Source organism: Colossoma macropomum, unplaced genomic scaffold, assembly GCF_904425465.1.
Source record: "Colossoma macropomum unplaced genomic scaffold, Colossoma_macropomum, whole genome shotgun sequence".
NCBI lineage: Eukaryota > Metazoa > Chordata > Actinopteri > Characiformes > Serrasalmidae > Colossoma > Colossoma macropomum.
In genome coordinates this window covers 12,020,286-12,035,751 of record NW_023494807.1, presented here as the reverse complement: position 1 = coordinate 12,035,751, position 15,466 = coordinate 12,020,286, and the positions used below count along the sequence as shown (strand labels likewise).

The window sequence follows — 15,466 nt, the reverse complement described above, 5'->3', positions numbered from 1 at the left end:
TCACAGAATTTGAAAATGTCAAGCTTTGCATCGCATGAAAATTTAATGAGAAACCAACAGAAACGCTCCAAATATACCTGGAACTATATACTTTCTCCTATAAGGTTACCATTTTGTATACGGGGTTTTGTCCTGACAGAGATGATATGTTCATTATGTAAGTTAAAGGACCAGTGTGTGAGATTTAGGAGGATATATTAGCAGAAATGGAATATAGTAAACAAAAACACGTTTTCAATAGTGCATAAATCACCTGTAACTATGAATCACTGTGGTTTTTATTATCTCAGAATGAGCTCTACATATCTACATAGGGAGCGGCTCCCAAAACAGACAAACCAAACTCCGGCTCTAGAGGGCGCCTTTTGCATTTTTACACTGAAGTGGCAGCTTGTATTTGGTGGAGCTGTAGCTCCGGTTGGAAGATGCTGAAAGAAGGTCTATCAATCGTTGCTGTCGGTACTGCTGACCATGTTGTGGGAAGTTTGAGAATTCAAATTTCGACAAATGGAGGATCAGACATATTATTTAGCACAAGAAAAAGTGAACGAGGGTGAATACTCACCGTCAAAGAAGAGAAAACATGAAGCACAACAAAATTGGGACAGACGATGGTGAGCGAAGGGGATTCAGCTGGCTGCAATCTGCAACCTCACCACTAGATGTCACTAAATCTTACACACTGCACCTTTAATATGCATTCAGACACATATCAGCCAGGCTCAAACCTGCCAGAGAGAGTAGAATAAAAGTGCTGGGTGTTTACCTTGAACTGTCACTTCTCCACTCCTCTTCTTCCTCCTCCTCTTCTTCTTCATTCGAAGAATCCATCTCACTGCCTTCCATCTCATTATTCTACAGTGTACATACACCAAAATCAGCGTTCAATACAAACATCTCAAACACTTAAAACGATTAAGTGATAGATTAGAGTCAATTATACTTCAGGAACATCACTGATTATAATGACAAAGCACACATTCTTTTAGCCATCTTAAAATGATTAGTCCATTTAAACCATTTAGACTAAACATATTTTTAAAAACTAGTTTGTTTTTGTCACTTTTTTAATTGTATATTGTATTGTCTGCTTTTTATTGTCCATATTGCAATATTCTACTTCTTTAATTACTTACACATCTAACTTCTATTTTATTTCCTTCTTATTTTTTTAATGTGTCTGTTTTGCTTTTACTTCTGTACATCAGCTGAAACTGACCTTCTGTATGAAATGTGCTCTATAAACAAACTCTTACTCTGTTTATAGTTCCTTCAATTCTGTGCATTTTGAATCGTATCCGAAGAACCAAATCAAATTGTGGTGAAATTTGAGAATCACTTTGACAGAAGAACTGTGACTGAACTGAATCTTTGTGAGTTTGCAGATTTACACCTGTAAATAAAGGTAGAGTGAGTTTAAATAAAGGTGTGCTGCACCTCAGAGGACGCGGTCTCCTCTCCCTCCTCACAGGAGTGCTCTACAAACTCCTCCACGCTGTCTCTGCTCTCCAGCCGTCTGCGGCGTTTACGAGACGGCGTTCGCTTAGTGCACAATCCCTCATCATCAGAGTCATCCTGCAGGAACAGCAGCTATTCAAAACTATTCAAATAAAGCTCACAAATTAAAGGGGAAATTCACCCATTTCCAAAGACTTCTGCATAATTAAATGATGCAATCAAAGCCATTCTTATTAATGTACGACTAAGGAAAAACACCAAATATCAAAAATATAAGTAGCATGCGGTTAATTGACCATTTGCAAAACTTGGACAAAGTACCGCCTCTCTTAGTTACAGTCACATTTTCAGCTCAGTTCAGCAGGTAGCATCAATAAGACTTACAGTGGAAGTCCACTAATTATTCAAATTTCCTGCATATTTAAACAGGTAAGATGTAAACAGAGTCATTCAGAGTGGTTTGGTGTGAAATGCTCTGTTCTAGAGAAAATTACCGAGTCAGAATTGTTCACAGTGTTGGCGATAGGAACCAGATGTCCATCTCTAAAAGCTCCCTCACAGAAAGTTACTACATTATGCATGAATACTCTGCCTGATGTCTGAGACACTGTTATGATAGTTTTGAGAATGTATCATTGTTTTCCCATCATCAACATTCCATATAAACTCAGAAGACTTGTGCAGGTTCACTGGTGGTTTTGGATGGTAAATAAAATGTCTATTTGTGTTGTTGTCATGGCGACCCCTGGTTCCTATCACCACCACTGTAAAGAAATCTTAACTATTTCACTCCAAACTACTCTGAATCACTCTGTTTACATCTCTCTGTTTACAGAATTTTTGGAAAATTGGTGGAATTCTCCTTAAAGTAACGATTACTTCAAAGAAATAAAGGAATATTGATTGAATGCTTTATTATAAAACTACCATCTTCATAAAATACTTCAAGTTCAAGTAAACAGTTACAGTATCTGTGTATTATCTGTGTATTCAGTGTTACACAGTTTGAGGAGGCGTTTACCCTAAAGGTGCTGTGGGTTATTCTGCGTTTTTTAGTGTTGTACAGTGTGATCTCCTCCTCGCCCTTCGCTATCCTGTAAGAGTCCTGAGACCTGAAACAAAGAAGTTTATTTTTCACCGTTAGATACAATTCTGACTAAGCCAAGTGTACATTACACAACTAACAAAACCCTCATCACTAAAACAGTCAAAAAAAAACTGAAATCACTAAAACAGTCTGTGTGATCATCATATTGTCAATGAGAACAAAAACAATGCTTTTATGAGTAGGGGTGTAATGGTACATGTATTCTTCTCGAATCAACATGGTACGGACATCACAAGTCAGTGCATGCAGCCATACGGAGAATACGCAGCAGTCTATGTGCGAAGACTGATGAACATAATACAGAATCAAAATTTCACGAGTGCAAGTTTCAATCGGAAACCTTAAACCTCTAAGCTGTGAGTAAGTTAGCAGTATGCTATGCTAAGCTTCGCTCAAGCTGATCAGCATCTAAACCACGTGTCAAACGTTGGCTTGCAGACCAAGTCAGGACCGTGGCTTAATAAAATTTATTTATTCTCTCTATTAACATTAGTCCATTTCAACATGAGCTGCACTACAGTTCCCAGAATGTTCCCTGCAATGTTTTGTGTGCTCCCACCTCCTTCTCAACAACAATCTATGGGACAGCACCACAAAAAAAGATGCCAAGTGTCCAGTTCAAGCAAACGGACAGTTTTAAAAACCTACTGTACACTGGGGACGTTTAAAGAGGTTTGACAGTTTTCTGCAGCTAATATAATCTATCATTTTATATAAAACAATTTTATTATATTTAAAATTATTTTTTAATCATTTAAGTATTCAGTGACTATTTTTTTGCTGATGTAGTTCTGGCATATTTTGAATAAACAATGGCCAGTTACGGTTGTGGCAAAATGTCAAGCATAAATGAAATAAAAAAAACATAGCTGGCTCACAGATTTTTTAATACGGCCCTTTTAGTGGTCGAGTTTGACACCCCTGCACTACACTGAGTGCAAACGGCACACAAGCTGGAAGACCCGCCTGCTTCTTTCAAATCAGCTGTAGGGGAATATTTTGGGTTTCCAGAGAACTACGACAGCAGTGAAGAGCGAAATGCTAAACAGCAGAATTCTAGCTGCTGTCCCTCCTACTAGCCAGGGTGCTTTTCTCTGTCTGTTCTTTGAGAGTTTTGGGCTTCAGCTCTGAATTTTTAAATGTAGCCTAAGGGGCACAAATGGAAACAGCCCTCTTAATGCACAAGTTTTATTTTTTACTGTTCTATTTATTTTGTACTTTTATAACATAAGAGATGCTTTTCGGTTTTGTAGACGTTTGTAACCTACTGCCTTTTTTTCCACTGAATCAGCCATACATAAAAATGAGCTATGTGAGAGTGTCTGTTTACTTTTGACATTTTACTGTTTAATACACTACAGGCTGTAGCAGGGACCTCAGGGGGGCGCTATACAACACCATGTGGAACGAACTGCAACTTGCACTACTGTCTGTTCAATACAAATGAAAAGAAACCCAGCCTTATACATTTGGGGGACTTCTGTGCAGCGTTACACCCCTAGTTATGAATAACCACAGATGCGTGAGAGCTCTGGAGGTGCTCTAATAAAATAAAGCATGAGATGCTCATTTCAATAACTTTTATAAGGTGCTGGAAGAGCATCCTGTCTGAGGGTCTCACCTGTACGCACTGCGAGTGAGTTCAGGCACCACCACCCTCCTTCGCCAGGCCTGCAGGTCCCGCTCTGTGGCCATCTGACTGCGGGGGGCGTTCTGATGCATCTGCCGCACTCCCTCCACCTGCCCGCTGCGCCGGAGCCCCACATTAGGAGGAGACTGAACCTCCATACGCTCACTCAGAGACACTGCAGACAGAAAACAGGAACAAATCATAAAATTATTATATAGTCTTTTATTATTCACCATTATGCACACAACAAACATAACATTATATTATAACACTGACTATAAAACTCTCATATGTTGTTTTAGTCTCTTCTAAGTCTTCCCCTCGTTTGGGTTTAATGAACAAAGATCAGCAAGAGTGAAAATTATTTTAGCATTTCACTGTACAAGCCAACATTTCAGCTGTCCAGTTACTTTTCTTTTAGCCAGTGCAACTGAAAGGCTGTTAATAAGTTTAAGCTTGTCTATAAACTCACACAGTGTGAAAAAGCCTGCAAGACTCTGTCGCCCCCCTCTGGCACAAACTGAAAATGTCCTACACATACTGAACATGTAAAAATATAAAACAGCCACGGTTTTAAATGATGATAATTTATTGATTTTTCAAAGTCTCTTTCTGTCTCAGCTCTAGTGGACACATTTATTTTTCTCCACAAACAGCTTAATTATTCTCTCCAGGCTCTGTTCTTTATTAGCTACTGCTATGCTGGTAAAAATCAGAATCAGAATCACAATCAAGCTTTATTGCCCAGGTATGCTTACACATACAAGGAATTTGTATTCCTGCTACATATAATGAGAAACTGTAGAACGGAATCAGTTTATATCACAATACCTACATTTAGAGTCAGTTATTCATTCAAACTAATGAGAAACTGTAGAACCGACTCAGTTTATATCACAATATCTACATTTAGAGTCAGTTATTCATTCAACCGAATGAGAAACTATAGAACAGACTTGCGAAAAGCCTGTCCAACTTCATAACAGTAGCTTTGTGAGACCACACATTGTGAGACCACACATTGTGGGCGGAGCCTGAAATAAGCTGTTCTTACTTGTCTGAGCATTGAGCTGATGAAACCCTGAGGCAGCGAATGTGTAAGGTGTGGAGTCAGTACCTCTCCTGGGGGTTCCTGGTGCTCCTATCGCGGCGGGTACAGCAGGTCCTCCAGCCTGCCGGTCCTGTTGTTCCTGGAGTTGGCGGATAGCGTCGTCCAGAACACTGCGGCGTGCCTGAGGATCCTCACTCTCAGCCGGCTGCTGACTGATCACCTGCTCCACCACCTCGCCGTCACCTGCACACAGAACAGGGCCGGAGTGAGGGGCGTGAAATCCTCTGAGCTTTTGTAAAAAAAGCCAACTTAACTTACATAAATATGCTTATATATATATATATATATATATATATATATATATATATATATATGAGAGAGAGAGAGAGAGAGAGACAATTGCACACACGCAACAATATCTTTTGGTGTGCTTTTATAATATTCAGCAGTGATCAATCAGGCTAAAAAACGAGCGGAGATGTCTGTGGTGTCTTACTCGTCGCAACATAGCCCAGCTGAGGAACCAGGTGTTCATCTGCGAAGTTCTCCCTGCCAGGCACCAGCCTCTGATATCGGGGGGGATGAGGGTTCCCGTCCACATCGACCAGGAAGGGGGGAGGCATGAGGTGAGGAGCCTGTTGGGTCTGCTCGTCCAGCACGAACCCGTTGGAGTCTCTGATCAACGGCCGGTAGTCCGTGTGAAAAAACACCTGATCTGGAAGCTGCAGCAAGTTTCAGAGGAAATCTGGTGAGGCACTGAATTCATCATCACGTTTCTTAACGAATAACGTCTTACAGTCGGTGGCTCAGCATCCATCAGGCGGAACTGACTGGGGTTCCCAGTCACAGTACGCACATTTATGTGCTTCATCTCATGGAGCCCAACTGACTCATTAAATAATGATAATAAGTTCAACTTATATAGCGCCTTTCACAAACCCAAGGGTGGTTTACACAGCGTCAAAAAACAAATCAAGAAGACTAAAGAGAAGAAAAAAGGAAGTTTTTTAGCAGAGATTTGAAGGCAGACAAAGACGAGCAATTACGAGATTAGAAGGTAGAAAGAGAGAAAATACATGTGTGCATGAAATATCTGTAGAAAAAGTAAAATCTATTATCACTAATTAACTAAGTCGCTCAAAAAGCGACTGTATATGAAAATTCGTCCCTCACGCGGCCCTAAATCTGACATTTTGTGGGGCCCATCAGGCTCGGGTCCAGTAGCAGATCTCTTAAATGTTTATAAAGACACTAAATGGAACAGCTGGTTTTGAGTTAACCTTTTTCATTTCATTTTCTGTTCCAAGCACTGTTTTCACTTTCTTTTGTGTATGTTCTTTTTAAATGATTTCCTTTACAGTCAAAAGATGTGTCATTTGTTTTTATACAACAGTTAGTTCCGGCCATGCAAGCGGATTGGCTGAAAAGCATTCTGGCAAAATAACAGCACAGTTTTTCACAAACACTATCACTCCGCTGAGACGCCGTTGCTAACTAACAACTTTGACAGCTGTAGGAGACGCTCAAACGATTTGAACGTTTTTACCTCTTACTTTGCCACAAACAGAAAATGGATACTTTTAAGATCACATTTGACCCACAGCCGATTTGGTCAGACTCCGAAAATGAGACTACACGTTTGGCGAATGGTATTGGATTAATTTCTGGCTAATTTCAGGTTGTGTAGGTGTTCTGTCATATACAATATGAAAAACGAATTTACCTAATATAAATAAATAAATAAATAAATGCCTAAAGTAGTCAGAAAAATTTAAAATGGTTTTATGGTTTTAAAAAGAAGCTGTAAAAGTCCACACAGTCAGTTCAACCTACAACTGAATGTATGTAATTACACAAAGTCTTTAACAGGACGGGTTTTCTAGAAATATAAACACAAACCTTTTCGTAAGGCTTGGAACTCCCGAATCCAAAAATCACCAGATGACCGTGAGAGTCCGTGCAGGCGAAGCGATGACCGTCGGGGGTGAACTTGCAGTCAAACACAGCACCGTGTCCCTGACCTTCAATCTGACCACAATAAACATTAAAACCCAATGTTTAGCCTCTCAGAGCTCAAAACTTATTCAACGGAGACCAAAAAAAATAGTCTTTAAACACAGTATAGCAAGACTAGCTGAAAAGAGCATCGGTTTATTAGAAGAAGCCAAAGATTTGGGAACAATTTTCCAGCATAATTAAACAGTTAAGCTTTAAACAGATACATTCTGAGTGGTTTGGTGTGAAACGCTCCGTTCTAGAGAAGCTTGCCGAGTCAGAATTGTTCACAGTGGTGGTGATAGGAACCAGACATCCACCTCTAAAAGCTCCCTCACAGAAAGTTACTACATGAAATGGTTATGAATTCACTGCCTGATGTCTGAGACACTGTTTTATGATAGTTCTGAGAACATAAAACTCATTCATCGTGGAGGGATACATGCAGGGCGCTGTGAGGCAAAATAGTCCCCAAAGAAAACTTATTATTTCAGATTTTCCACTAATATATCAACATCTTTCCATAAAAACTCAGAGGAAATGTTTAAGTTCACTGGTGGTTTTGGATAGTAAATGAAATGTCTATATTTGTGTTGTAGTCACGGCAACCCCTGGTTCCTATCACTACCACTGTAAAGACATCTAAAATTTCCACACCAAACCCATGTAAATATACCGTATATGAAGATAATATGAGGACTGTGTACCATGTTAAAGTAATGCTGAATCTTGGTGCCTTTCACAAGGTCCCATATGAAAACGTTCCCATCATGCCCTGCAGAAAGCATGACTCGGGGGTCGTACGGATGAGGCTCCAGCACGAACACTTCAGCCTCGTGACCCTGTAAAAAAGAGAACACTGTTACAGTCTGTTTCACCCTAACGGTGGTTACGGCTTCTTGCCGCATGATCGACAGACAAAAAGACACCAGGAATCAGAAAAAGTGTCTTAAAGCAGAAAAACTATATTCAGTGAAACATGTTTAGTAATGTCCCGCACCTTTAAGATGTGCAGCAGCTGCCCTGTGTAGGAGTTCCACACTTTGAGGAGATGATTGTTGACAGCAGTGATGACCGTGTTGTCGTGGCGATCCCATGACACCATGGTAACCTTGGGTTTGAAGAAGTTCTCTTCTTCTGTTGTTGGCCCAGAGCTGTGGTCAGAAAAGAAAGATGAACGCTGCAGAACCGCGTGCAGTGAGGAACACGACTGATATCTGCTAAGAGCTGAGAGGAGCTCGTACCCTGGCAGCGTAGCGGACATGTCCAGTAAAATACTCCTCCACTGGTGCTTCTGATGGAGGCGCCAGATACGAGCCGTGCCGTCACAACTTCCACTCACAAACCTGAGAGACACCCAGAGTCATTACATCACCTTCACCTGTCATTATCAGTCATCATCCATTAATCACACTCACTGTGTGAACCTGGAACTGATTCAGACAGAACCGCAGCCCGACTGACATGAGAACCGTCATTGATGATGAACTACTAATCTGAGAACCAATTGTATCAGCCAATATTAGGGCTGCACCTACTAATCGATGTTACCAATAACACTGATAATAAAAACTAAATGGCAAATAATCCAACCATTAAGAACAGCTACAGATTTTACACTGTATAATGGTGCAGTGTGTAAAATTTTGGGGGATCTATTAGCAGAAATGGAATTTTGAACAGAAAACCATATTTCATTAGTGTATAATCATTTGTTTTTTTTAGCTTAAAATGAACCATTCATATCTACAAAGGGAGCGGCTCATCTTCAACATAGCTGCCATGTTGTGCCGCCATGTTTTACAGTGGCCCAGAGCAGTCAAACCAAACACTGGCTCTAGAGATGCCTGTAGCGTTTCATGCTGAAGCGGCAGCTTGAATTTGGGTCGCTGTAGCTCCGGCTGGAGGACGTAAAAAGAAGAAGAATCAGTGGTTGCTGCCGAAGCTGCTCACCATTTCGTGCTTTCAGAAGTCTGAGAACCCAAATTTTGACAGATGGAGGATCAGACTTATTATTTAGCACAAGAAAAAGTTAGAAAGGGTGAATCCTCACCGACAAAAAAGAGAAAACATGAAGAAGCAAAACAAAATCGGGACAGGTGACGGCAGAAACTCTGACAGCCACCGTAGGTTCTACTACACGCTTGGAAAGGGAGGGGGGGTTCAGCAGGCTGAAATTTGCAACCTCATCACTAAATCTTACACACTGCACCTTTAAGACTGTGAGTTTGACTGATTGATAATTTTATTGTTGGTGGTAATTGTTTCCGCAGCATCAAGACGCAACACAATACACAGAAATATATTGTAATACATACGTACAATAAATTATATAAACAACTAGGGCTCCATGTTAAATTGGATTTTTATCGCACTTTTCGGTGATGACTGATTCTTCTTTTTACATACACGCAGCACCAGAGAGACGTCATTAAATTACACACTATTACAGATAGTTACAGAATACATTACAGATACACAGATTTTTAGAACCCTAATGAGAGCTTCTCTGTGCTGGGTGAGGTGGGCAATATGACGATACTTCATCGTCATTGTGATAAATTTTATTACCGTGATGCATGATAAGCTTTCGTGAGCATATTGAGGATATCTTCAGTACTTAAAGAACACTGAGCTGTTGCATTTTTCATTATTTAAAAAAAAGCATAATTAGGCCTGTTTAATTGGTTTTAGTGCAGAAAGTCATTACATCCAGAGTTTTAAGCTGTTTCATTTTTAAAAAAGTGGCTAATGTATTGTGTCTGTGTCAAAACATCCTGAGACGTACTGTATATCAGGAAAATGTCTATTCTTATTGCACTTTAAGCCTTTAAGTTTCCTTTTTATGTTTATTTTGTTATGTATTTCCTTTTAATTGTCTTTTTTATTTCTTTAAGCTACATTTTTACATTTATTTACTCTTAAGCACTTCTATTCTCTATTTTTATTTTATAAGCCTCTACTTTTATTTGCGTAAACACATTGAATTGTCTTTGTGTATGAATTGTGCTATATAAATAAAGCAACATGATTAATATTTTGGTCATATCGCCCAATCCCTGAGGCTGGACACACACAAAAAAACATTTAATGCTATAATATGACCAACAGCACCTTTATTAGAAATAAAAATAGTATTTTTTTATTAATGTCAGCTGCTATTCTTTTAAATAAACTCTATACTAAAAACTGCTACGGCATTTTGGACTTAAACAGTTTATAATTAGACAAGTCTGTAAATACGTACCTCTCTCCTGTATTACAAAACTGGATACTGTCCACTTTGTCCTTGAAATCAGACAAATCACAGCAAGTTAGATGATCAGAATCATGTTCGGTCACTGCGGTCAACGTCAGTTTAACTGAGAAGCAGCCAATCTGACCGTTCTTACCGTGTGTGAATCGAGCTCTGCTATCTTCTCCGGACTCCCACTGCCCAAATAATAAATCCTGATGACATCATCGGTGCTGCCCGTAGCCAGGAACACCCCACCTGTGTCAAATAAAAACTCAGTGTTTTAGTGTTTATGTTAAAGGAACCTGAAGGAATCTGACAAAAGCACTGGATCCTTCCACCATACCGGGGCTGAACGAGGAGCACACCATCTGAACACCAGGCCGCGGCCTTTCTGTGAACTTCTGTGGACGATCGCTGCAAAACCAGAGAAAGAACCAGCTTATGATCCACAGTTTCAGATTGAAATAGTAATCATTTTTATATCAAAATTGCTATTTAAAAGAGTTTAAAGCTGCAATGCTTACTTTAGGACACAGTACCAACTAAAAAAGACTAAATTTATGGTCAGAAAAATCACAATTAGACACTTTGCCCAAATAAGAGCTGTAAGATTTGGCCTGAGTGGATTGAGGGGATCACTCACCTGAAACTGGTGTTAATGACGTCCCACTGCCAGAAGCAGACAGTAGCATCAGTTCCTGTGGAAACCATGTACCTTTTCGAGCCCTTGGCAAACGGAGAAAACTAAAGGAGGAATAAAAAATATGTTCAAACCAGACCAGCTGAATGAAAGCACACAAATTGATGATTGTACTTATTATATGCAGCATTTTTGCATTTTAATGGGCTCATATTTACCTCCAACTATGAATTTAAGACAATTCCTTGGTATAATACTTTTAATATTTCTCATATTTGAGTGGACAGCCTCTTTAATCTCATTCCTACACCTGTCCACCTGAAGAGCGCACCTGTAAAGAGGTAATGGATCCACTGTGGCCCTGCAAGACTGCCACCGGGGCACAGGTACGAAGGCACCAGACGCGGATGGTTTTGTCGCAGCTCCCGGCTGCGATCAGCGTGTTCTCCTGGTTTACAGCGAGGTCTGATATCTCAGCATGGTGTCCTCGCAGGGTGGAGTGCAGCCTCCCGTCAAAAGAGGACCAGATCTTCACCAAGGCATCATCTGAACCCTGAAGGAAACAGAGAGGAACCGGACTGAACATCATTCTCTGGAGCCAGTAGACTCAGCAGAAGCGACACACCAGCATGAAAATTCTCAGCTGAAATGGAAACTAAAATATTCGCCTTAAATTTTGTTATTTTATTTACTCTTTTGAGGAAATTTCGAAACCTTAAAGACCAAAAGGTAACAAAGAAAAAATACTTTAATCCCTGCTTTTAATACAACCAAACAGCTGATTGCTGGTTGTGTGTCAGGAGTGGTAAGTGGTTGATTCTAGAATATTATTTCTCGTTAAATAACTTGTTGTTCCAAACATTAAAAATAGAAGAAAACATTTAGAAACACTTTAGAATTTATGATATTTAAATCTACAACATAAGAGTACTTATTAATATTCTAACATTCTTAACGGCAGGTGATTGTGAACTCTGACCGTAAAAATTCTGGATCCCGTTCGGTCGAAGGCGATGCAGTAAACGGCGGAGAGATGTCCCAGAATTCTCCTGTGCATCTTCAAGTGCTGATAGTTGCTAACAGGATGGACGAAGCTGAAGCGCTGTGTTCCCGTCAGCTCGCGGCCTCGACACACCTCCACTACACACACACACACACACACACACACACACACACACACACACACACACACACACGCACACATACACACAGAATAACACACACAAATACAGACTGTAGCTTCTCTCTGATCTGCTCATCCACAGTCGAACTGGAACCAAAACTACAATACAGTGAAAACACAGTGATTTGCTCAGCGACTGCGGACAGAAACCAGACAGCTCTTTATTTGAGATGAAAGAACACAGAGTACTGAATATTATAAAACTGTAGTGAATTGAATCATCGAGTACCGTTCTGTATTGAACTGTATTGCAGCGTGTCGCGTGTTTCCTATTGTATGACAATCTACACACTCAAAAAAGCTTTTAGAACCATGAACACTCAAAGAACTCTTTACATGATTAAAGGGTTCTTTAAATCATGAAATGTTTCTTCAGATTGATGGAGAATGTGCTGTAGACAGTTCTATATAGAACCTTTTTGAAAATGGTTCTAAATAGCACTAAAAATGGTTCTTCTATTGTAACATCGTAAGATTGACATCGTAAGAATAGCAGAACCCTTTTTAGTGCTATCTAGAACCATATACAACACATTCTCCATTAATCTGAAGAACACTTTCACGATGCACAGAACCATGCAAAGGGTTCTCAGAATGTTCATGGCTCTATACAGAATCATTTTGTCCCTAAAGAACCCTTGTAGAACCATCATTTAAGTGTACTCTTTCGAACTGTATTGTAGCATAACATTATGTCCACCTCCTTGTTTCTATGCTCATTGTCCATTTTATTAGCTCCACTTACTATATAGATGCACTTTGTAGTTCTACAATTACAGACTGTAGTCCATCTGTTTCTCTGCAGACTTTGTTATCCCCCTTTTACCCTGTTCTTCAGTGGTCAGGACCCCCATGGACCATCACAGAGCAGGTACTATTTGGGTGGTGGATCATTCTCAGCACTGCAGTAACACTGACGTGATGGTGGTGAGTCAGTGTGTGCTGCGCTGGTCTGACACAGCAGTAGGTGGCCATAATGTTATGCCTGATCGGTGTATATTACTGTACCAAAATTTTGCAATGTATTTATTTGCATTGTATCGTATCGTACCACAATGTATTATAGCATATATGGCAGCATATTATATTGCATTGTGTTGTATCAAAGCATATCGTAGTGTAAAGTGTTGGATCTGGACAAAAAGCACAACTTTTGCTTCCAATATTTAACTTTAATCAGGGTAAATGCTCTAATAAACTGATAATAGAAATAAGAGCATGAGGCACATATTATCATATAATATCATATTAGCATAGGGCACATTTTCAGCCACTCCTTGTTTTTATTGTATGAAAAATGTACCAAATTGGTTTATCATAATGAATTGAACTGAAATCTGAATTTTGTGATTACAGCGCATGCATTCACTTTACACATAACTCATTTATCTACGACAAAACCTTTAAATCTTTAAAAATATAATACAGGCGGACTTTTATAGTCATACACACTATAACGCACTGAATACTGAAAAAAAAAAGGACGTGGATCTGTCTTTGGTGCTGAATTTGCATTCTGTCCTGATCTGCTTTCCTGAAAGCTCCACTCTGGTTTAGCAAAATTATCTCACGGTTCATTAGACCTCTGAAGAACAGGTGCACAGGAAGTGACTGAAGTGCATTTCCTGTAAAGCAATTTTCACCCCAAACGCACCTGCACTACTCCACACACATAAAAACCCTCAAATAAGAGAGGACACAGTAACCCTGCAGCACATACAGAGAAAGCAGCTCCACAAACCAAATAAAACAGAAAACTCACCCAAATTCGGGGCGTCCCTGCAGCTTAGAGGCCTCTCCGGCGGTCTCCCTCTGTGGAGCGCGGCGAAGGACGAGCTTTTCCATCGACTCCCGCCGCAATCTTCACCGCGAGAGGAGAGCAGATCAGAACATCTCACACGCTCAGACAAACAGTCAACAGGTTCAACGCGGTAAGAACGCAGACTCACCTTTAGCTGTACGCAGTAATGAGTGTCTACCTGTCCCCAAAAGAGAGCGCACCCCTGAAACACCGGACGGCACCTCCCTGTCCAGAACCGGGCCGATCTGCCTGCACACCTGCAGCAGGTGATCTGGGGCGATATGCTTGTTGGCGGCAACCTGGTGGAACACACAGGAACAACGTAACATCAAGATTTTTACCAGACAGCAAATAAATCATCATGTTTAATTTTTCTGAGGTTTCTGAACTAAAAAAAAAAAAAAGAAATACACCAAAATAAGAGTATAATAATAACGACAACAATAATAATAATAATAATAATAATAATAATAATAATAATAATTAATAATAATAAGTGATGATAATAATAATAAAGGCCGTTATGTGAAATACTTGGACGCAATTTTTTCACATCAAATCTACACACACTGGTTGCAATGCAATTTTTTTAGTTTTTTTTTAGAATTTTGCCAAATTATTTGAAGCAGAATACGCAACAAAAAATATATGTATTGGCAGAACACATACTGACTGTATCAAAAAAGGTCTTTTGCTCCTCACAACACAAGCAAAACCGCGACAGGAGCTGAAACTGTACAAGCTCTTTCACTCACAGCTGGGGTCTCAGCTGAGCTGGAGTTGATTTGAGATGCAGCTCCACATTAGACGAAGCACAAAACACACAGGCTGAATGTCTTTAAGTGTAAATAAGATCTGATTCTTTGCTCCCAGCAGAACAGACTGATGGTGTCGCTGGGCTACTAATCATTTAGGAAGACTGAAATTAACGTGAAGAGCTTCATCACTTCACTCAGAAGCTGCCCATCCCTACCTGCTGTGAGATGCTGTGTGTTACTGTAATATTATCACAGGATAAAATCACTGAACACACAGTCTCAAGTGGATTACTGCTTTAATGAATGGTGATAACATAAAACACGATAAAATACATAGTTAGTAAATAACCGATTATTAATAATAATCACAATTAACAATCTTTCCACCAAGAAATGTAGCTTGTTTAGCATATGCTAATATGTTTAAACACATAATAAGGAAAAACATCATAATACAGCACTGATTAATCTATCTTTTCATCTATGTTTTAGTCTGTTTAACCTGTTAAGTATATTTAGCCTCTTTAGCCTCTCGACACTCTTTAATTCTGTTAGCTATATTTTAGCCTGATTAACCTCAACACTCTTTTAGCCTGTTATTATT

At 39.7% G+C, this 15,466-nt stretch overlaps 1 protein-coding gene across 1 annotated transcript in view; it reads right to left on the bottom strand.

The window, feature by feature from the left end:
- brwd1 (bromodomain and WD repeat domain containing 1) overlaps positions 1–15,466 on the bottom strand; it is a 40,888-nt gene that overhangs the window by 20,350 nt on the left and 5,072 nt on the right. The window contains exons 5-22 of the mRNA XM_036555685.1: positions 14,253–14,403; positions 14,066–14,164; positions 12,100–12,260; positions 11,452–11,673; positions 11,124–11,224; positions 10,824–10,894; positions 10,635–10,735; positions 10,490–10,530; positions 8,487–8,588; positions 8,243–8,396; positions 7,950–8,084; positions 7,147–7,275; positions 5,744–5,969; positions 5,314–5,490; positions 4,188–4,371; positions 2,480–2,570; positions 1,438–1,575; positions 767–855 (exon numbers count right to left, since the gene is read on the bottom strand). Coding sequence (XP_036411578.1) covers positions 767–855; positions 1,438–1,575; positions 2,480–2,570; positions 4,188–4,371; positions 5,314–5,490; positions 5,744–5,969; positions 7,147–7,275; positions 7,950–8,084; positions 8,243–8,396; positions 8,487–8,588; positions 10,490–10,530; positions 10,635–10,735; positions 10,824–10,894; positions 11,124–11,224; positions 11,452–11,673; positions 12,100–12,260; positions 14,066–14,164; positions 14,253–14,403 — 2,372 coding nt within the window. The remainder of the gene's footprint in view (positions 1–766; positions 856–1,437; positions 1,576–2,479; positions 2,571–4,187; positions 4,372–5,313; positions 5,491–5,743; positions 5,970–7,146; positions 7,276–7,949; positions 8,085–8,242; positions 8,397–8,486; positions 8,589–10,489; positions 10,531–10,634; positions 10,736–10,823; positions 10,895–11,123; positions 11,225–11,451; positions 11,674–12,099; positions 12,261–14,065; positions 14,165–14,252; positions 14,404–15,466) is intronic.